The sequence below is a fragment of the Melospiza georgiana genome, chromosome 1 (genome assembly GCF_028018845.1).
Source record: "Melospiza georgiana isolate bMelGeo1 chromosome 1, bMelGeo1.pri, whole genome shotgun sequence".
Classification (NCBI taxonomy): domain Eukaryota; kingdom Metazoa; phylum Chordata; class Aves; order Passeriformes; family Passerellidae; genus Melospiza; species Melospiza georgiana.
The window spans coordinates 1,615,316-1,638,192 of record NC_080430.1 but is presented as its reverse complement, the minus strand read 5'-3'; the positions used below and the strand labels follow the sequence as shown (position 1 = coordinate 1,638,192).

Below are 22,877 nucleotides of genomic sequence, written 5' to 3'. Positions count from 1 at the left end.
AAAAAATGAGGGGGAAAAAACGAGGGGAAAAAAATGGGGAGCAGGGGAAAACGGGGGGGAAACCTGAAAAAAAGCTGGGAGAAAAAACTCGTTAAGAAAACCTGGGGAAAAAAAAAAAGCCTGGGAAAACAAACACTGGGGAAAAAAAATAAAAACAAAACCAAAAAACAGCAACAATTTAAAAAAAACCACTGGGGGGAAAAAACAAACAACAACAAAAAAAACACCCCAAAAAAACCAAAAGAAAACCTGGGAAACAACTGAAAAAAAAAAAAAAAGCCTGGAAAAAGCTGCAACACAAAACCTGGGGGGGATAAAACCTCGAAAATAACCCTGGGAAAAAGCTGAAAAAAAACCACCAAACAAACAAACAAAAAAAACCAAACAAACCAAAAAACAAAAAAACAAACAAACAAACAAAAAAAAAACTGGGGGAAAAAATGGAATAAAACCCTGAAAAAAATCTAAAAAACAACCGGGGGAAAAAAAAAACTGGAAAAAAATACTGGGACACAAAAAAAAAAAAAAATAAGGGAAAAAAAACCTGGGGAAAAGGAAAACTGGAAAAAAACACTGGCAAGAAAAAAACCGGGGGGAAAAAAACTGGAAAAAAAACTGAAAAAAATCTGAAAAAAAAAAATCTAAAAGGCACCTGGGGAAAAATACTGAGACAAAAAAAAAAAAAAAGTGGGGAAAAAAACTGGGCAAAAAAATTGGAAAAAACCCAGAAAAAACCTCACAAATGCCGTGGAGCCGCAGGAATTCCAAGGGCAGGAATTCCAGGGACAGGAATTCCAAGGGCAGGAATTCCAAGGACAGGAATTCCAAGGGCAGGAATTCCAAGGACAGGAATTCCAAGGGCAGGAATTCCAAGGGCAGGAATTCCAAGGGCAGGAATTCCAAGGGCAGGAATTCCAGGGACAGGAATTCCAGGGACAGGAATTCCAAGGGCAGGAATTCCAAGGGCAGGAATTCCAGGGACAGGAATTCCAGGGACAGGAATTCCAAGGGCAGGAATTCCAGGGACAGGAATTCCAGGGACAGGAATTCCAAGGGCAGGAATTCCAAGGCAGGAATTCCAGGGACAGGAATTCCAAGGGCAGGAATTCCAAGGCAGGAATTGCAGGACAGGAATTGCAAGGACAGGAATTGCAGGGACAGGAATCGCAGGGACAGGAATTCCAAGGACAGGAATTCCAAGGGCAGGAATTCCAAGGGCAGGAATTCCTCCCCGCAGCCGCCGGCAGCGCTCCCGGTGCTCCCGATCCCCCCTCCCGGGGCTCCGTCACCGACACCGCCTCATTAATTTAATTAATTAATGAACGGCCCCGGCGCTGCTCCGCTCGCAGGGCGCCGCTGGAACAGCCTGGCCGGGACTTCGCCCGAGATCCCAAAAAATTCCAGGCAGGAAAATCCCAGGGGAGAGGAGAGGAGAAGATGGCGTGGGAGCCACACTGGGAATTTTTGGGATTTTCCTGCCTCGTCCTGCTCCGATCCCGACTTTCCCTGGCGCAGCTGATCGAGGTGAGGAATAAAATCCCGCTGGAAAAAAAAAAAAAAAAAAAGTGGGAACGAGGGCCGGGAATGGGGGATTTCCCTGGAAAACATCCAGCTGGGGATTTAAGGTGGATCCAAGGAGGTTTTTTTGGGAATTTTTGGTGTTTCCTCGAAGGCTGGGTTGGGAATTTCGGGTTGGAATCGCGGGTTTTTTCTGGTTTTCAATCAGTTGAGGAGCGAGGCAAAAAAGATCCCAAAAATCCTGTTCCTGATGGATGATGCCATGAAAAATTGGGAAAATTTTGGAAACATTTGGGATGGGTTTTCCTTCTCCCGCCTTCCCTCATTCCCGGTAATCCTGGAAAACCTGGATTCCATGGAATTGTGGGATTCCATGGAATTCCTGCCCCTCCACAGGAGCTTTTCCCTGAGGATGACTCTGCATTCCCAAATTTATGGAAAATCTGGGAACGATCCAGGAGGGAAAAGCGGCTCCCAAGCCCTGACTGCAATTCCAGAGGGAAATTCCAGCCTGGAACACAAATCCCAGCTCCCAAAACTTTCACTTTTCCCCTGGATCCTTTCCCTGCTCCACCTGGGAATTCCTGGAGCAGGATTTGGCTGCGATTTCTGGGATGAGAAAATTCCAGGAATTTCCCAGGATTTCAAACTTCTCATCCTTTCCATATTTTTTCTTCCCCAGGATTTCTGGCCTCTCATCCATTTTCCTGATTTTTAGAGGATTTCGGGCCTCTCATCACTCCCTTCCCATTTTTTCCCAGGATTTCCAGCCTCTCACCCCTCCCCTTATCCTGATTTTTTCCAGAATTTCAAACTTTTCATCCCTGCCCTTATCCTGATTTTTTCCAGGAATTCCCTTTCCATATTTTTCCCAGAATTTCAAACTTTTCATCCCCATCCTTTTCCATATTTTTCCTCCCAGGATTTCCAGCCTCTTCTCCCCCCTTTCCATATTTTTTCCCAGGATTTCAAACCTCTCCTCCCTGCCCTTATCCTGATTTTTCCCAGGATTTCCTTTCCATATTTTCCCAGAATTTCAAACTTCTCATCCCTATCCTTTTCCATATTTTTCCCCCAGGATTTCCAGCCTCTTCTCCCTCCTTTCCCTTTTTTTCCCAGGATTTCCCTTTCCTGATTTTTCCCAGCACTTCCAGCCTCTCATCCCTCTCTTTCCATATTTTTCCCAGGATTTCTGGCCTCCCCTCCCTGCCCTTATCCTGATTTTATTCCAGGATTTTCTTCCCATATTTTTTCCAGGATTTCCATTCTCTCATCCCTCCTTTTCCATTTTCCCCAGGATTTCAAACCTCTCACCTCTGCCCTTAACCTGATTTTTTTCCAGGATTTCCCTTTCCATATTTTTTTCCCCCAGGATTTCCAGCCTTTGCTCCCTCCTTTCCAATTTTTTCTAGGATTTCCCTTTCCTGACTTTTCCCAGAATTTCCAGCCTCTCATCTCTCCTTTTCCACATTTTTTTTCCAAGATTTCAAACCTCTTACCCCTTTCCCAGATATTTCCCAGCATTTCCAGTCTCTCATCCTTTCTCTTATCCTGTTTTTTTCCAGGATTTTCCTTCCCATTTTTTCCAGAATTTCAAACCTCTCATCCCCATCGTTTTCCATATTTTTTCCAGGATTTCCAGCCTCTTCTCCCTCTTTCCCCATTTTTTTCCAGGATTTCCGTTTCCATATTTTTTTCTCCAGGATTTTCAGCCTCTCTTCCCTCCCTTTCCCATATTTTTTTCCCTAGGATTTCTGACCTCCCCTCCCTGCCCTTATCCTGATTTTATTCCAGGATTTCTTTTCCATATTTTTTCCAGGATTTCTGGCCTCTCATCCTTTCTCTTATCCTGGTTTTTTTTCCAGGATATCCCTTTCCATTTTTTCCCCAGGATTTTTGGCCTCTTCTCCCAAATTTTTCCCAGGATTTCCATCCTCTCATCTCTCCCTTTCCATACTTTTTTCCCCAGGATTTTGGGCCTCTTCTCCTTCCCTTTCCCACTTCTTTCCAGGATTCCAAACCTCTCATCCTTTCCATATTTTTCCCAGGATTTCTTGCCTCTCATTCCCAACCAATTTCCTGCTTTTCCCCCATCCCCTCCTACCTGAGCGTTCCATAAATCCAGGACTCCTCTCCAAGGCCAGGCTGCTGCTCCAGGAAGAATTCCAGGTTTTCTGAGCTTCCCAAGGGGAGAAATGAGGCAGAACTTCCCCTGACAGTGCAGAATTCCCAAATTATCCTTCCTTGAATCCCAAGGACGACCCAGCCAGCCAGAAAATTTCCCATTTTATTCCAGAAAGCAAAAATAAAACATCGAAACTCCAAAAGAATCGGGATAAACAGCAGGAATTCCTGGATCTGCTTTGTTTATTCCAGGTTTTTTTCCTGGAAAAGCAAAGGCTCTGTGAGGAGTTTATTCCTGGAAATAATTGGATAATGGAATTATCCGGAATAATTCGATTCCAGCTCAGCCAGGCTGGAGCAAACAGAGGAGGAAGAAAAAGCTGGAGAGGAAAATAATTCTGGCAGCTGAAAAAACTCCCAAAAAACACCAAAAAATAAGGAAAAATAAAGGGAAAAAAAGCGGGGAAACATTTTATAATGAGGCAAAAATCCCTTAAAATATTAGATTTGTTTGAGGAAAAGCTTGGCTCACTCCCAGGCCTTTGCAGAAATTCCCAGAGTTGTAAGTTTTCCCAAAATTTGGGAAGAGAATTAGAAAGTCCTGAGATGGGCTCAAAATCCCAAAATCCCAGGATGAGCCCAAAATCCCAGGATTAGCCCTTAAATCCCAAAAAATCCCTAAACCCCAGGATGAGCCCATGATCCCAAAAATCCTCCCCTGCTCGTGATCCCAGAGATCAGCGAACAATGGGATATCGAGGGATTTCTCTGGGAATTGGATCCCAGATCTGAGCCAATCCTGGGAGGATAAATTGGGATCAATCCTTTATTCCCAGTTTGGGGTAAAATTCCTGGAGGGATTGCTCAGGAATTCCACTTCCCAAAAAATCAGGATTTTTTTAGGGCACCGTGTTCATTCTAGCTGTTTTCCAGCTGCTGCTCCAAGATCTTCCCTAAAAATCCCCTGGAATATTTTGTAGCATTTCCATCCTTTAGGTTTAGGCTGAGTTTATCTTTCTGTTAAAAAATTCCACAATTTTATCTCCCCGAATTTCCTGGTGATTCCATTCTGCTTCCTCCTGGATCCGCAGCTTTCCAACATCCTGTGGTTCCATTAAAATTCATTGGAAAAGTGAATTTTTCCAGGAATTTTCTCATTCAGGCCTTCACTGACGGAGATCCCAATCCCAAAAATCCATTGGAAAAGCGGAGAAAGGAATTCCAGAGCGAGCCAAGAAAAGGCTGGGAAAAGGAGATTCCTTAAAAATCCCAAATCCTTGCGGCCTCACCAACCTCTCCACCATTTTCCCGTGCTCTCATCACCTCCCGGAGTATTTTTGGGAATTTTTCCGTCCTGATCCACCTTTTCCTGTTGGTTTTCCCTGTGTTTTTGCCAGGCCACCACGGCGCCTCCCAAGAAGAAGCCGGACCCGGTGACGTCGGAGACCGTGGTGATCTGGGGGCTGCGCCTGTGGCAGGTGGTCGGGATCTTCGCCCTCTTCGTCCTCTCCATCAGTGAGTCCCCCTGGAATTCCCAGGAATTTTCCTCTGGAAAAGCCCTTAGGGAGAGCTCTGGAATCCGGGGAATGCACGAGGAGGGATTCCGTGGTGGGAATCGCCAGGGGTTCGTCCCGGGAGCACCTGGAGATGTTCCAGGGATGGGGATCGGCTCCAGCACCACATTCCTGCCAAAACCCGGGATGGAGCCGCGGGCTGTGGAATGCTGGGGGTTGGGAATCATGGAATGCTTTAGTTTGGGAATCATGGAATGATTCGGGTTGGGAATCCTGGAAAGTGTTGGGTTGGCACTCGTGGAATGATTCAGGTTGGGATTCATGGAATTCCTTGGGTTGGGAATCCTGAAATGCTTTGGGTTAGGAATTATGGAATGATTTGGGTTGGGAGCCATGGAATGATTCAAGTTGGAAATCCTGGAATGCTTTGGCTTGGGAATCCTGGGATGCTTTGGGTTAGGAATCATGGAATGTGTAGGGTTGGGAATCATGGAATGATTCAAGTTGGAAATCCTGGAATTCCTTGGGTTGGGAATCCTGGAATGCTTCAGTTTGGGAACCATTGAATGATTCAGATTGGATCTCCTGGGATTCTTTGGGTTGGGATTCGTTGAATGATTCAGGTTGGGAATTATGGAATTCTTTAGGTTGGGAATCATGGAATGCTCCAGTTTGGGAATTATGTTGTTCTTTGGGTTGGGAATTATGGAATGATTTGGGTTAGGAATCCTGGAATGATTCAAGTTGGAAATCCTGGAATTCCTTGGGTTGGGAATCCTGGAATGCTTTGGGTTAGGATTCATGGAATGATTCGGGTTGGGAATCCTGGAATTCTTCGGGTTGGGAACCATGGAATGATTCGATTTGGAAATCCTGGGATTCTTTGGATTGGGATTCGTGGAATGATTTAGGTTGGAAGTCATGGAAGGATTTGGGTTGGAATTCCTGGGTTGGGAAATCCTGGAATTCCTTGGGTTGGGAATCTTGGAATGCTTCGGATTAGGAATCATGGAATGTGTTGGTTGAGATTCAAGAATGCTTCAGTTTGGGAATTATGGAATTCTTTAGGTTGGGAATCGTGGAATGCCTCATATTGGGAATCATGGAACGATTCGGGTTGGAAATCTTGGAATTCTTTGGGTTGGGAATCATGGAATGCTTCAGTTTGGGAATCATGGAATGATTTGAGTTGGAAATCCTGGAATGCATTGGGAATCATGGAATGATTTGAATTGGGAATCCTGGGATTCTTTAGGTTGGGAACCTTGGAATGATTCAGGTTGGGATTCCTGGAATTCTATGGGTTGGGAAATCATGGAGTCTCTTCAGGTGTCCGGGAATTCGGGATTTCCTCTGGGCTGGAATTCCCAGCTGGGTGTGAGAATTCCAGAGGGAGGTCCCAGCTCTAAACTGGAGATTCCCCTCTGGAATCTCTTCCCAAGAAAATTCCATCCCTGGGAGTGATCCCGGAGTTTCCTGGATTCCCTTCAGGTATCCTGGATTTTGGGAATTCCTCTGGGCTGGAATTGAGAATTCCTAAGGGATTTCCCAGCTCCAAACTGGAGATTCCCTTCTGGAATCTCTCCCCAAGAAAATTCCATCCCTAGAAGTGATCCCAAAATTTCCTGGATTCCTTTCAGGTTTCCAGGAATTCAGGAATTCAAGGAGGATTCCTGTGGGATAGAATTGAGAATTCCTGAGGGATTTCCCAGCTGGAATCTCTCCCCAAAAAAATTCCATCCCTAGAAGCGATCCCAAAATTCCCTGCAGGTGTCCAGGAGTTTGGGAATTCCTCTGGGTTGGAATTCCCAGCTGCCTGTGGGAATTCCTAAGGATTTCTTTCAGGTGTCTGGGAATTCAAGGAGAATTTCTGTGGGATGGAATTGGGAATTCCAGAGGGAATCCAAACCAGAGATTCCCACCTGGAATCTCTTCCCAAGAAAATTCCATCCCTGGGAGTGATCCCGGAGTTTCCTGGATTCCCTTCAGGTATCCTGGAATTCGGGAATTCCTCTGGGCTGGAATTGAGAATTCCTAAGGGATTTCCCAGCTCCAAACTGGAGATTCCCAGCTGGAATCTCTTTGCAAGGTAATTCCATCCCTGGAAGTGATCCCAGAGCTTCCTGGATTCCTTTCAGGTTTCCAGGAATTTGGAAATTCAAGGAGGATTCCTGTGGAATGGATTTGAGAATTCCTGAGGGATTTCCCAGCTCCAAACTGGAGATTCCCTTCTGGAATCTCTTCCCAAGAAAATTCCATCCCTGGAAGTGATCCCAAAATTTCCTGGATTTCTTTCAGGTTTCCAGGAATTCAGGAATTCAAGGAGGATTGCTGTGGGATAGAATTGAGAATTCCTGAGGGATTTCCCAGCTGGAATCTCTCCCCAAAAAAATTCCATCCCTAGAAGCGATCCCAAAATTGCCTTCAGGTGTCCAGGAGTTTGGGAATTCCTCTGGGTTGGAATTCCCAGCTGCGTGTGGGAATTCCTAAGGATTCCTTTCAGGTGTCTGGGAATTCAAGGAGAATTTCTGTGGGATGGAATTGGGAATTCCAGAGGGAATCCAAAGGGGAGATTCCCACCTGGAATCTCTTTCCAAGGGAATTCCTTCCCTGGGAGTGATCTTGGAGCTTCCTCGATTCCTGGGGTCCTGGAATTCAGGAATTCCTCTGGGCTGGAATTGAGAATTCCAGAGGGATTTCCCAGCTCCAAACTGGAGATTCCCAGCTGGAATTCCTTCCCTGGGAGTGATCCCAGAATTTCCTGGATTCCCTCCGGGTGTCTGGAATTTGGGAATGCTGGAATTCCAGCTGGGAGTGGGAATTCCAGAGGGATTTCCCAGTGGGAATGCAGAGCAGGAATGTCCCAAGCTCCACTCCCATCCCTGCTGGGAATGGGATTTGGGATGGAGAAAATCCACGGAAAACAGGGAATTGGGAAATGGAATGAAATGGAAAAGCAGAGAATTAAAAATAAAAATAAAAATAAAAATAAAAATAAAAATAAAAATTAAAATTAAAATTAAAATAAAAATAGGGAATTAAAAATAGCAGTAAATATCAAAGCATAAAATTAAAAAAGAAAATAAATAGAAAATAGGAAAAATTTAAAACATAATTATATATAAAATAATAAATTAATTAACTTATTAATAAATTATTAAATCAATATATTATATTGCATTACAGTGAATGAAATATGAAAATAGGAAATTAAACAATAGAAATAAATAGAAAAGTAAAAAAAAAAGAAATTATACTAAAAATAGGAAATTAAACAATAGAAATAAATAGAAAAATGTAACATTTTAAAGCAGAATTAATATAGAACTATAAAATTCAAACTAGAATTAAATATAAAATATAAAGTTAAAAATGGAAATAATTGTAAAACCAAACCTGAAACAAGAATTAAATATAAATCTAAATAAAAGAGAAATACAGGAATTACGCTTTAAAGGTAATTGGATTGATAATATAATTCTAATTAATAATACGTTATTATTTATTTATTACTCTAATTAATATTACTTTATTAATGACCTAGTAATTTTAAATAACAATTTTTATTATTATAAAGTATCATAGTTAATAAAATTATATTAATGGAATAACCTATTTCTATGTTATAAATAATAATAAGTTGATTGTAATTATAGCTGTCATTAATAGCTTTATTTTCACTGCTATTACAATAAATAAGGAAATAAAATGAACTAATTTAAATTGTATTTACGGAATAATATATTAATATTTAACACATGCTTTATGTTATTAATAATAATTTCTATAATATTATAATAATAAATATATTTTATTAATTGTGCTAATAATAATAATATTTGCTTATTGAATATCCAATACATACGTTTATATTAACGTTAATAATAACAATAATAAAATTAAACTAAATAAACCAAAAAATTCCAGAAATCTGATCCGAGTGTGGATTCCACCTCCCAGCACATCCCACAAGGTGGCACCATCCCATAAAAAACGGGGGAAAATCCAAATTCCAGGTTTCCCATTCCCAGGGAACACCCTCAGATTCCCGTGTTTCCTGTTCCCATTCCCAGTATCCAACCCAAATCCTCATCTCCCGTTCCCAGGAGCTCGCCCAGAATTCCACATTTCCCACTGCCATTCCCAGGACCTCACCCAGAATTCCACATTTCCCACCTCCCATTCCCAGGAACTCACCCAGAATTCCACATTTCCCACCTCCCATTTCCAGGAACTCACCCAGAATTCCACATTTCCCATCTCCCATTCCCAGGAACTCACCCAGAATTCCACATTTCCCATCTCCCATTCCCAGGAATTCCCCCAGATTCTTGGTTCCTATTGCCATTCCCAGGAGCTCACCCAGAATTCCACATTTCCCTCTCCCATTACCACTTAAATCCTGGTTTCTCCTTCTTCATTCCCAGGAACTCCCCCAGAATTCCCTGTCTTCCACATTTCCCACTCCCATTCCCAGTTAAATCCTTATTTCTCCCTTTCCATTACCAGTAATTCACCCAGTCTCTCATTTCCCTCTCCCATTTCCAGGGGCTCACCCGGAATTCCCATTTCTCCCACCCAACAAGTCCTCCAGAATTCCACATTTCCCATTTCCAGTACCTCACACAGACTCCCATATTTCCCACTCCCATTCCCAGTTAAATCCTTGTTTCTCCCAGTCTATTCCCAGCCCCTCACCCAGAACTCCCCTTCTCCCATTCCCAATAACTCACCTAGAATTCCACATTTCCCAGTCCCTCACACCGAGTTCCACATTTCCCAATTCCCAATCACTCCTCCAGAATTCCATGTTTCCTATTCCTTGTCCCTCACCCAAAATTCCTCATTCCCCATTCCAAATAACTCGCCCAGAATTCCCCGTTTCCCATTTCCAATAACTCCTCCAGAATTCCACATTTCCCATTCCCAAAAACTCACCCTGAATAACACATTTCCCATTCCCAGAAACTCACCATGAATTCCACATTTCCCATTCCCAGAAACTCACCCTGAATTCCACATTTCCTATTCCCAAAAACTCACCCTGAATTCCACATTTCCCATTCCCAGTCCCTCGCCCATAACTCCATATCTCCCACTCCCAATTACTCACCCAGAATTTCTCATCTCCCACTCCCATTCCCAGTTAAATTCTCATTTCTCCCTATCCATTCCCAATAACTCCCCCAGAATTCCACATTTCCCATTCCCAGTCCCTCACACAGAATTCCACATTTCCCATTCCCAATAACTCACCCAGAATTCCACATTTCCCATTCCCAGTCCCTCACACAGAATTCCAGGTTTCCCATTCCCAGTCCGTCCCCCAGAATTCCACATTTCCCATTCCCATAAGCCTCCAAGAATTCCACATTTCCCATTCCAAAAACTCACCCAGAATTCCTCATTTGCCACTCACATTCCCAGTTAATTCCTTGTTTTTCCCTATCCATTCCCAGGAACTCCCCCAGAATTCCTCTTTTCCCATTCTCAATACCTCACCCAGAATTCCACATTTCCCATTCCCAGTCCCTCACCCAGAATTCCACATTTCCCATTCCCAGTGACTCACCCAAATTCCCTTGTTTCCTGCTTCCATTCCCAGTAACCAACCCAAATCCTCATTTTTCATTCCCAGAAACTCAACTGGAATTCCTCTTTTCCCATTGCTATTCTCAGTTATGCCCAGAACTCCTTATTTCCCTCTCCATTGCCAGGAACTCTCTCAGATTCCCATGTTTCACACTCCCATTCCCAGGAACTCTCCCAGAATTCCTCATTTCCCACCTCCATTCCCAATTAATTCCTTGTTTCTCCCTGTCCATTCCCAGGAACCTCACCCAGAATTCCACATTTCCCATTCCCAGTCCCTCAGCCAGAATTCCACATATCCCACTCCCAGTAACTCACCCAAAATTCCACATTTCCCATTTCAAATAACTCCCCCAGAATTCCCTTTTTCCCATTCCAAATAACTCACCCAGAATTCTTCATTTCCCATTCCCAGTCCCTCAGCCAGAATTCCTCATTTCCCCCTCCCAATCCCTCACTCAGAATTCCACATTTCCCATTCCCAATAACTCACCCAGAATTCCATGTTTCCCATTCCCAGTCCCTCACCCAAAATTCCATGTTTCCCATTTAGTCTCTCACACAGATTTCCTCATTTCCCACTCCAATTCCCAGTTAATTCCTCATTTCTCCCTATCCATTCCCAGGAACTCTGCCAGAATTCCAAATTTCCCATTCCCAGTCCCTCACCCAGAATTCATCATCTCCCATTCCCAATAATTCCCCCAGAGTTCCACATTTGCCATTCCAAATAACTCACCCAGAATTCCACATTTCCCATTCCTCACCCATAATTCCATGTTTCCCATTCCCATCCCTAACCCAGAATTCCACATTTTCTATTCCCATTCCTCACCCAGAATTCCACATTTCCTATTCCCACTCCCTCACCCAGAATTCCATGATTCCCATTCCCATCTCTCACCCAGAATTCCTCATTTCCGACTCCCAATCCCTCACTCAGAATTCCACATTTCCCATTCCCAATAACTCACCCACAATTCCACGCTTCCCATTCCCATCCCTCACCCAGAATTCCACGTTTCCCATTCCCATTCCCATCCCTCACCCAGAATTCCACGTTTCCCATCCCTCACCCAGAATTCCACGTTTCCCATCCTTCACCCAGAATTCCACGTTTCCCATTCCCATTCCCATTCCCATCCCTCACCCAGAATTCCACATTTCCCATTCCCATTCCCATCCCTCACCCAGAATTCCACATTTCCCATCCCTCACCTAGAATTCCACATTTCCCATTCTCATCCCTCACTCAGAATTCCACGTTTCCCATTCCCATTCCCATCCCTCACCCAAAATTCCACATTTCCCATTCCCATCCCTCACCCAGAATTCCACGTTTCCCATTCCCATTCCCATTCCTCACCCAGAATTCCACGTTTCCCATTCCCATTCCCATTCCCATCCCTCACCCAGAATTCCACATTTCCCATTCCTCACCCACAATTCCACGTTTCCCATTCCCAGTCCCTCATCCAGAATTCCATGTTTCCCATTCCCATTCCCATCCCTCACCCAGAATTCCATGTTTCCCATTCCCATTCCTCACCCAGAATTCCACGTTTCCCATTCCCATTCCCATCTCTAACCCAGAATTCCACATTTCCCATTCCTCACCCAGAATTCCACGTTTCCCATCCCTCACCCAGAATTCCACGTTTCCCATTCCCATTCCCATCCCTCACCCAGAATTCCACGTTTCCCATCCTTCACCCAGAATTCCACGTTTCCCATTCCCATTCCCATTCCCATCCCTCACTCAGAATTCCACGTTTCCCATCCCTCACCCAGAATTCCACGTTTCCCATTCCCATTCCCATTCCCATTCCCATTCCCATCCCTCACCCAGAATTCCACATTTCCCATCCCTCACCCAGAATTCCACGTTTCCCATTCCCAGTTATCACCCTGTGCTGCATCTTCAAGTGCCGGATCCCGCGCACGCGGAAGGAGATCGAGGCGCGCTACGCCCAGCGCCAGGCGGCCAAAAACTACGCGGACAAACTGGAGACCGTGCCGCCCCTGGGGGAGCTCACCGAGATCCCCGGAGGTAATTCCCACCTTTTTTTTGGGAATTCTGGGAGCCAAATTCCCTCAATGAGCTCGGCAACATTCTGGGAGGTAATTCCCACATTTTTTTTGGGATTCTAGGAATGCAAAGTCCCTCAATGAGCTCACCGACATTCCTGGAGGTAATTCCCAGGTTTTGGGGGGATTTTGACAGTGTTAAAGATGTGAATGAGCTCACCAATATTCTTGGAGCTAATTCCCATTTTTCTGGGGACTCTGGGAGCACAAAGTCCCACAATGAGCTCAGAGACATTCCCAGATTTAATTTCCACTTTTTCTGGATTCTGGGAATGCAGAGTTCTTCAATGAGTGACCAACATTCCTGGAGGCAATTCCCACTTTTTTTGGGGGATTCTGGGAGTGCAAAATTCCTCAATGAGATCAGCAACATTCACAAAGCTAATTCCCAATTTTTGGGGGGTTTAGGCAGTGCAAATTCCCTCAATGAGCTCAGAGACATTCCCAGATGTAATTCCCACTTTTTTTGGAATTCTGGGACTGCAGAGTCCCTCAATGAGCTCACCAATATTCCTGGAGGTAATTCCCAGGGATTTTTTGGGATTCTGGGAGCGCAAAGTTCCTCAATGGGTTCAGCAACATTCCCAGAGCTAATTCCCAGTTTTTTGGGGGATTTTGGCAGTGCAAATTCCCTCAATGAGCTCAGAGACATTCCCAGATTTAATTCCCAGTTTTTCTGCATTCTGGGAATGCAGAGTTCTTCAATGAGTGACCAACATTCCTGGAGGCAATTCCCACTTTTTTGGGGGATTCTGGGAGTGCAAAATTCCTCAATGAGATCAGCAACATTCACAAAGCTAATTCCCAATTTTTTGGGGGTTTGAGGCAGTGCAAATTCCCTCAATGAGCTCAGAGACATTCCCAGATGTAATTCCCACTTTTTTTGGAATTCTGGGACTGCAGAGTCCCTCAATGAGCTCACCAATATTCCTGGAGGTAATTCCCACTGTTTTTTTGGGATTCTGGGAGCGCAAAGTCCCACAATGAGTTCAGCAACATTCCCAGAGAAAATTCCCAGTTTTTTGGGGGGATTGAGGCAGTGCAAATTCCCTCAATGAGCTCAACAGCATTTGCAAAGCTAATTCCTACTTTTTTGCGGGATTGGGGCAGTGCAAATTCTCCTAATGAGCTCAGAGACATTCCCAGATGTAATTCCCACTTTTTCTGGGATTCTGGGAATGCAAAATTCCTCAATGAGCTCACCAACATTCCTGGAGGTAATTCCCAGGGTTTTTTTGGGATTCTGGGAATGCAAAGTTCCTCAATGGGTTCAGCAACATTCCCAGAGCTAATTCCCAGTTTTTTGGGGGGTTGAGGCAGTGCAAATTCCCTCAATGAGCTCGGCAACATTCCCAGATATAATTCCCACTTTTTTTGGAATTCTGGGAATGCAGAGTTCTTCAATGAGTGACCAACATTCCTGGAGTCAATTCCCACTTTTTTGGGGGGATTCTGGGAGTGCAAAATTCCTCAATGAGATCAGCAACATTCACAAAGCTAATTCCCAATTTTTTGGGGGTTTGAGGCAGTGCAAATTCCCTCAATGAGCTCAGAGACGTTCCCAGATGTAATTCCCACTTTTTTTGGAATTCTGGGACTGCAGAGTCCCTCAATGAGCTCACCAATATTCCTGGAGGTAATTCCCAGGGGGTTTTTTGGATTGTAGCAGTGCAAATACCCTCAATGAGTTCAGCAACATTCCCAGAGAAAATTCCCAATTTTTGGGGGGATTGAGGCAGTGCAAATTCCCTCAATGAGCTCAGCAGCATTTGCAAAGCTAATTCCTACTTTTTTGCGGGATTGGGGCAGTGCAAATTCTCCTAATGAGCTCAGAGACATTCCCAGATGTAATTCCCACTTTTTTTGGAATTCTGGGACTGCAGAGTCCCTCAATGAGCTCACCAATATTCCTGGAGGTAATTCCCAGGGGTTTTTTTGGATTGTAGCAGTGCAAATACCCTCAATGAGTTCAGCAACATTCCCAGAGAAAATTCCCAATTTTTGGGGGGATTGAGGCAGTGCAAATTCCCTCAATGAGCTCAGCAGCATTTGCAAAGCTAATTCCTACTTTTTTGCGGGATTGGGGCAGTGTAAATTCTCCTAATGAGCTCAGAGACATTCCCAGATATAATTCCCACTTTTTCTGGGATTCTGGGAATGCAAAATTCCTCAATGAGCTCACCAATATTCCTGGAGGTAATTCCCAGGGTTTTTTTGGATTCTGGGAGCACAAAGTCCCACAATGAGCTCAGCAACATTCCCGGAGCTAATTCCCACTTTTTGGGGGGCGACTGGGGCAGTGCAAATTCCCTCAATGAGCACAGAGACATTCCCAGATGTAATTCCCACTTTTTTTGGGATTCTGGGAATGCAAAGCCCATCAATGAGCTGGCCGACATTCCTAGAGGTAATTCCCACATCTTTGGGGGGATTGTGGCAGTGCAAATTCCTTCAATGAACTCACTGGCTTCCCCAAAGGTAATTCCCATTTTTTGGGGGGATTCTGGGAACACAAAGTCCCTCCCGTGGTGCCACCACCAAGTTCAACCCTCCCAGTGTGGACTCAGGATATTGGGATAAAACCCTTTGGATAAGAGGGAATTTTTCCATCAGTTTGAGTTGGAATCATCCCTTAATTCCCAAATTAAGTTTGGAAAAGCTCCTCAAATCCATCAAAACCTATTTTGAACCAAATCCCACTAAAAAGCCCTGTGAAATTCCACATCTCCTGGTTTTTGGAACCTTTCCAGGGATGGTGATTCCAACACTTCCCAATCCTTAATCTCTCTTCCAATCAGGAATTTTTTTTTTTCCTTAATATTCAATCCAAACTCTTCCTGAGACAACTGGAGGCCGTATCCCATTTTCCCATCAACTTCCACCCCTCACCCTCCTTAGCTAGAAGGAGAATTCCATGCTGAAAATCCCAGTGGGAATTAATTTCATTTCAGGGCCTGCCCTTGGGTTGGGGAACACCAGGAGCAAAGCTGGAGTGGTTGGAATTCCACATTCCCGGTTTTTCCTGCTGGAATATTTCTCCTCCGCTGCTCTCACTCTCCTTTCCTGCTTCCGTAGGCTCTCCCGAAAATCTCCTCACTCTCTCTGGCCATGGCCAGTCCAGACCTCTCCACTCCCTGCCTGTGCTGAAGGAAGAGGATGAGATGGTTCTCCAAGGAATTTAGGGAATTTCGATTCCCGGCCGCCTGTGGCTTCTCTCTTCCAAGGGGATCCATCAATCCTTGGATTTGCTGCTTCTCCATTCCTGGACTTTTCCTGTTTCCTCAACACCTTTCGATGCCTTTTTCCCTTCTTTCCTGTGTCTCTCTGGGAGCTGTAATTCCATAAAATTCCATAAAAATGGTGTTTCCATAATCTGGGATGTGCTGCTTCAATCCATGGGAAAAGAGGCAGATCCCACTGTTGTAGGAATTCAGGAATTCCTTGGAGAAATTCAGTCCTACACCAGCAAAATGCAGAGTTACGAGTTGAACAATGGGAATTTGAATAATGGGAATTTGCACAAATCCTGGGATTTCAGGGGTGCCTGAAACTGGGAATTCCCAGCCCTCCCTGTGGAGCTGAACCCAATTCCATGAATAAATCCTTGTCCTTCCATTGAATTCTTGTCCCTCCAGCTAATCCTTATCTGATGAGATGGTTCTCCAAGGAATTTGGGGAATTTTGATTCCCAGCTTCCTGTGGCTTCTCTCTTCCAAGGGGCTCCATCAATCCTTGGATTTGCTGCTTCTCCATTCCTGGATTTTTCCTGTTTCCTCAACACCTTTCGATGCCTTGTTTCCCTCTTTCTTGTGTCTCTCCAGGAGTTGTAATTCCATAAAATTCCATAAAAATGGTGTTTCCATAATCTGGGATGTGCTGCTTCAATCCATGGGAAAAGAGGCAGATCCCACCGTTGTAGGAATTCAGGAATTCCTTGGAGAAATTCAGTCCTACACCAGCAAAATGCAGAGTTACGAGTTGAACAATGGGAATTTGAACAGTGGGAATTTGCACAAATCCCGGGATTTCAGGGGTGCCTGAAACTGGGAATTCCCAGCCCTCCCTGTGGAGCTGAACCCAATTCCATGAATAAATCCTTGTCCTTCCAGTTAATCCTCATGGGATGAGATGGTTCTCCAAGGAATTTAGGGAATTTCAATTCCCAGCTGCCTGTGGCTTCTATTTTCTGAGGGGATCCATCAATCCTTGGATTTCCTGCTTCACGATTCCAAAAAATCAATCAGCTGGATGGGAAAATCCCCAGTAGGAACGTTTTCCCTTTATCCCAGATTTCTAGCAGGGAGCTGGAATTTTGACAGTTCCTGGGTTGTTGAATCCACATCAATTCCTTTTCCATTTTTTTTTTCTCTATCCTTGGAAAACAGCTCAGGCTGCGGAAGAAAAAAAAGAGGAAGAAGTTCCCACTGTGTCCGGAAAAGTGGACAAGGCTCAGGGAAAGAAGGATGGATCCAAAGACTCCAAGAAAAAGGACGGGGAGAAGGAGCAGAAGGAAGAATCCAAAAAGGAAGGGAAGGACGGAGCCAAAAAAAAAGATGGAGAAAAGGGGGAAAAGGGGGAAAAAGGAGGAAAAGAGGAAAAAGGAGGGAAAGGAGAAAAGGGGGAAAAGGAAAAGGGGGAAAAGGGAAAGGACACAAACGACAAGAAACAAGGGAAAAGGGGGGAAAAAGAAGGCGAAGCTGGTGCCAAAACCGATGGAAAAGCCGGTGGGAATTCCAAAGCAAAGAAGAAGTGACATCCTGGAAGGACAATGCTGGAATTTTTTTGGGGAATTCTCCAGCAAATTGCTGGGGGAGGAGCACTTGGAGCAGGATGTGCTTTTCCAGATATTCCTGTGGGATGCTGCTGGATGCGTGGATTTCTTCTTCCCATTTGGAGATGGAGCCATCAGGATTCGTCTCTGTCAAGGAAAACTGGGAATTTGGTTGGATAATCAAGAAAAATATCCAGTCCCTCACCCAGAATTCCATGTGGGTAGATGTGAACTGGAAGCTGGAATGGGAATGAGGACTTTGGATAAACAGGGGAATGCTCAGGGATGAGGATCCGAACTAAAGGAAAATGGGATTCATCCCAAATTTCTTCTCCTGGAGGACCTGGAGAAGTTGGAGAAAGATTTCCTGGCACTCAGCACCTCCTTGTGGGGAATTTTAGGGATTTTGTAAATTCTGGGAAAATCCCAAAGGATGGAATCCTCCAAGGTGTGAGTCCTTGGATTCCAAGAGGTTTTTGGACACATGGGAATTTTCCTTCCTTCTCTGGTGCCTCTTTTCCTGGATTGCTGCAGGAAACTGCAGGAATTCCATCTTTTCCAGGAGATTTATCCACATTTTCCCGATTTTTTGCTGAGGAAAGCCAGTTCTGAGACCAGGAATTCTGCTCCACTTCCATGTGGCTGCTATTCCCTCCCTTCCTTGGAATTCCTGAGGAGTGGATTTATCAGGAACAGCATTTCCCAGCTGTTTTGGGAATATTCCAGCAGTTTCTGCCTTAACTAGGGGGATTTAACACCACCTTTTTTGGGGGGATAGCCTGGAAAATCTTGGGATAATTAAAACTCAGGATATCCTGGAACTGTCTGCTCCACAGGGAGAATTCCCTCCAATCCTTTATCCCCAGGAATGGGACTTATTTGATATTTAATTAATAGAAATTATCAATTTTCCTGCTGTTTTTTTTCAACGTGGATTTATCAGTGCCAAGATATTTCCCATTTTTCCTTTTCCCAAATTTCCTTTTCTTTCTCTCCCACCCAACTCATTCTGGTGGGAAACGAACCTGGGAAAATGAAGGGAATTTTCTGTCTGAGTGAGGTCACTCAGCTCCAAAATGTCCCCAAAATTCCAGAGCACCTGGAAAGGTGGAAAACTTAAGGAGAGACATTGGGAATGATGTCCAGAACCACAGGAATGTTTGGGAAGAGAATGATCCAGGGAAATCTGGAATTCCAGCATTGGGAATTCTGCCCCTGGACACAGAGGAGTCTAAATCTTGAAATGGCACCAATGGAAAAGTGGGAATATGGATACAAAGATTGGATTTCTTTGGAATTTCCATCCCAATCCAAATTTTTCAAGGTCCTCTTTAATCAGGAATCATGACAATAAAAAGTATTTTTCCATTGGATTCAGGCTTTGCTGCCTGGGATCTGCTGGATCCATGGGAATTTTGGGAAGGGATATTTATGCCTTAAAAGCTCCAGGATGGGATCCAGCTGGGATTGGGCAGGAAAACTCGGATTCCCCATCCTGCAGTTGGAATTGTGCTGGAAATTTGGGTTTTGGCTTCGTTTGCAGAGGGATTTATTCCCAATCCAAAGGTTTCCAGGAGGAAAATCCGCTCCTTTCCTTTTCCATGGAATTCCTTTTTCCTCATCCAACTTCCATCTCTATATTGTAAAACTAATCAAAATCCAAAATAAAATATTCACTGGAATTGGGGAATCCTTTAAAATCCACCTCAATCCCTTTTTTCCAAGCAAATATTCCAAATCCTGTGGATCAGATCCGAAAGATTTGTGGGAATGACTTATTGATTTTAAAAAAGGGATTTTCTGTTTTAAAAAAATGAATTTGTCCTTTGGGAATAATTGGGTTTGGAATTATCAGGATGGGGGTGAATGCAGGGAATTCAGGGAATGCAGGGAATTCATTCCTTGGATCGGGGAATCCATTGCTGGGATTTGGGAATCCATTGCTGGGATCAGGGAATCCATTCCTAGAGCTTCCAGGGATCATCCTGCCCATAAAACTCATCCCAATTCCTGAAGTGGAAGCAGAGGGAAGAAATTCCCAGTCCTGATCCAATGTTTTCCCTGTTCCAATGGGATCTGGAAGTCAGGAAGTGAAAAAAAAGGTGGAAAATTCCAGCCCGGAGCAATTCCAGCGTTTTGGGAGTTGCTTTTCCACCAGCAGATGGAGAAATTGCCTTGGAAATGCCACAGCCACAGGGAAGGAATTTTTAGTGGAAAATTAGATTTATTATCCTGTATTTGGGTGGAAATGAAATTCCAGAGGCCAAAAGTTGCATTTAATTCCCGGAAATCCAGGGAATAATGACAGGATTGCTCATTTCCTTGGATTCGGGTGATGCTGGTCCTGGAGGAGGAAAAATCACTGGATCCAGGATCTCCACATTTTCCAGAAATTCCCACTAGAGGGGATCTTGTCTGGAATATTAGACCCAGTTTTAAAGAATTTGGGCTTATTTGGGATGGGAAATTAAGCCTGGATTTGGGAAATCTTCAGCTAAAGTTGCTCCTGGCATTGATTTCTCCCAATTTTCTCCCTGGATTGGTTTTCCATGAAAAACAGAAGGGAAAATTGAGTGCTCCAGCATTTGTTAGACACATTCCCACCTGGAAAGGGATTGTGCCATTCCCTCTGTCCTGCCCCAGTGCCCAGGAATGCGGAGCCCATGGAAACACCTGGAAAGGGGGAATGGTGCTGGCCCAGCCCTGCGGCAGCGGGAGCACTGACCTGAGTCCTGGGCTCCTGTGGGACATTTCTGGGACATTTCTGGGACATTTGTGGGACATTCACGTCCTCTGTTAAGCAGCTCCTGGAAAATCCCCCTGGGGAATACCAGGAACCTCCTGACCCCTCTTGGGCTGAAGCCAGGGAAGCAAATCCACGGAAAACACACCCAGCAAGGTCCTGCTGTCACCTCGGGGAGCTTCCCAAGGGCAAAGTCAGGTTTGTGCCTTTTCCAAGGTAACCCCAAGGAAAAGGAATGAGGGGTGAGTAGAAAAAGCAACTCCAGAGGGTGTTGTGGAATTGTCACCTCAGCTGGATTTTGGTGTTGGGATCATGGATGTTTCCAGAGAACTCCGTGATATCCCTCTCCATACAATCCAGGTGGAGAAATGAACATTTTGGGAGTATTTCCCATCAGCCCAGAATCTCTTCCTCACTTCAGGAATTCTTCCCTTAATCCCAACAAGGATCCTTCCCTCTTGGACTGAATCCAGGGAAGCAAATCCATGGAAAACACACCCAGCAAGGTCCTGCTGTCACCTCGGGGAGCTTCCCAAGGGCAGAGTCAGGTTTGTGCCTTTTCCAAGGTAATCCCAAGGAAAAGGAATGAGGGGTGAGCGTGGGTGAGCAGGAAAACAAACTCCACGAGGTCTTGTGGAATTGTCACCTCAGCTGGATTTTGGTCTCAGGATCATAGATGTCTCCAGAGAATTCCAAGTTATACCTCTCCATAAAATCTATGTGGAGAAATGAACATTTTGGGAATATTTTGTGTCATCCTGATATTGGTGTTTGCTGTGGGAAGAGAGGAATCTCTCCCTCAGTTCAGGAATTCTTCCCTTGATCCCATCAAGGATCCTTCCCTCTTGGGCTGAATCCAGGGAAGCAAATCCATGGAAAACACACCCAGCAAGGTCCTGCTGTCAAGGGCAAAGTCAGGTTTGTGCTTTTTCCGAGGTCATCCCAAGGAAAAGGAATAAAGGGCAAATATGGATGGGCAGGTAAACAAACTCCATGAGATTTTGTGGAATTGTCACCTCAGCTGGATTTTGGTGTTGGGATCGTGGATCTTTCCAGAGAAATCCACATTATCCATATAATTAGTTGGAGAAATTAACGTTTTGGGAATATTTCACATCAGCCCAGTTTTGGTATTTGCTGTGAGAAGAGAGGAATCTCTCCCTCAGTTCAGGAATTCAGGATTTCTTCCCTTAATCCCATCAAAGATCCTGGAGAAAAGGAGGCTCAGGGGGGACCTTCTGGCTGTGACAGGAGGGGACAGCCAGGGGAAAATTTGGGATCTGCTCCTGGGAACAGGGAATGGCCAGGAGATGTTCAGGTTGGACATCAGCAGGAATTTCCTCATGGAAAATGATTGGAGCTGCCCAGGGACATTTGGAGTCCCCATCCCTGGAGGGATTTATCATCAATGTGGCACTTGGGGTTTAAAGCGTGGACTTGACACTTTTAGAGGATTGAAACCAATCCAGGGTTCCATAAAAAAAGCAGGAGAAGGGCTCTGAAGCCACCTGGCTTCCAGGAATGGAAGATGTAAAGTTCAGGTATTCCTGTGTTTCCTGATTATCCATGGACTGCACTGGGTTTTCCAAAGGGTCTCCAGAACATTTCCATCTGGATGGATCCCATGGATCCCAGAAGGGTCTGGGGAGGATAAGGGAGTGCTCAGGAAAAACCAGGAATGGCACGAGAATCCCAAATTTCTGAAACTGAGGGGAATTTTTCAAAGCTTTTCTTTCTGCCAGCTGCGTGTGAATTTTATTGGAGGATTTATCCAAATCCCAATTTATTTTGGTTTTTTCATTTGGGCAAAGTAAAACACTCTTCTTATTTATGGAAACTTCTGGATCGTGCTCCCATTTTTCTTTAGGAATAAGGAAGCCAAACTCCTCCAGAAGCTCTTTCCTTGCACTCAGTTCAGTGTCAGCATCAGGAATGAGGTGTTTGGATTGAAATCCCAAAATCCTGGAATGGTTTGGGTTGGATCACCTCATTCCAACCCCCTGCCATGGCCAGGGACAGCTTCCAGCAGAATCAAGGATCAGGGATCCTTATCCAGCTTGGAACTATCCAAAATCAGGGAAGAACTGGAAGGAGGAGTGGTTTCCATGGCTCATCCCTGCTCCCACCATTCCTGTTTCCATTCCTGGTATTTTCCCTCCCATCTTCCTGCCCTACCCTGTCCCAGTCTGGCACCTCTGGAAAGCCAAGGAAAAGAGATTTTGGAATCTGAAATGCTGGGAGATCTCAGAACTTCGGGCCTGGGAGCCAAAGCTTAGAAGGAAACCCAGGATTTGATCTGAGACCTTGGAAAAGGCTCCCAAACTGAGGTGCTAGAAACCAGAATGTGGATTTGTAATTTAAAGCAGAGGCGTGTTAGGCTGAGAAGAGGAAAGTTTAGTGGTTTAGAGTTCGAGATAAATAAATAATAATTTATATTTAATTACTATATTTAATAATAAAAAATAAAAGCAGTTACAGAGGTAAGCAAGGAGTTTAGAATGCAGCACTGTGGGTTTGTGTGCCATAA

At 44.5% G+C, this 22,877-nt stretch overlaps 1 protein-coding gene across 1 annotated transcript; it reads left to right on the top strand.

Annotated features, from left to right (window-relative positions):
* Positions 1–1,437: 1,437 nt before the first annotated feature.
* On the top strand, positions 1,438–17,364 carry TMIE (transmembrane inner ear; the record flags this gene model as incomplete). The annotated part of the gene is made up of 4 exons (XM_058036682.1): positions 1,438–1,524; positions 5,040–5,157; positions 12,649–12,798; positions 17,276–17,364. Coding segments are annotated over exons 1-4 (444 nt in total), but the record flags the coding sequence as incomplete, so codon positions are not given.
* Positions 17,365–22,877: the final 5,513 nt, after the last annotated feature.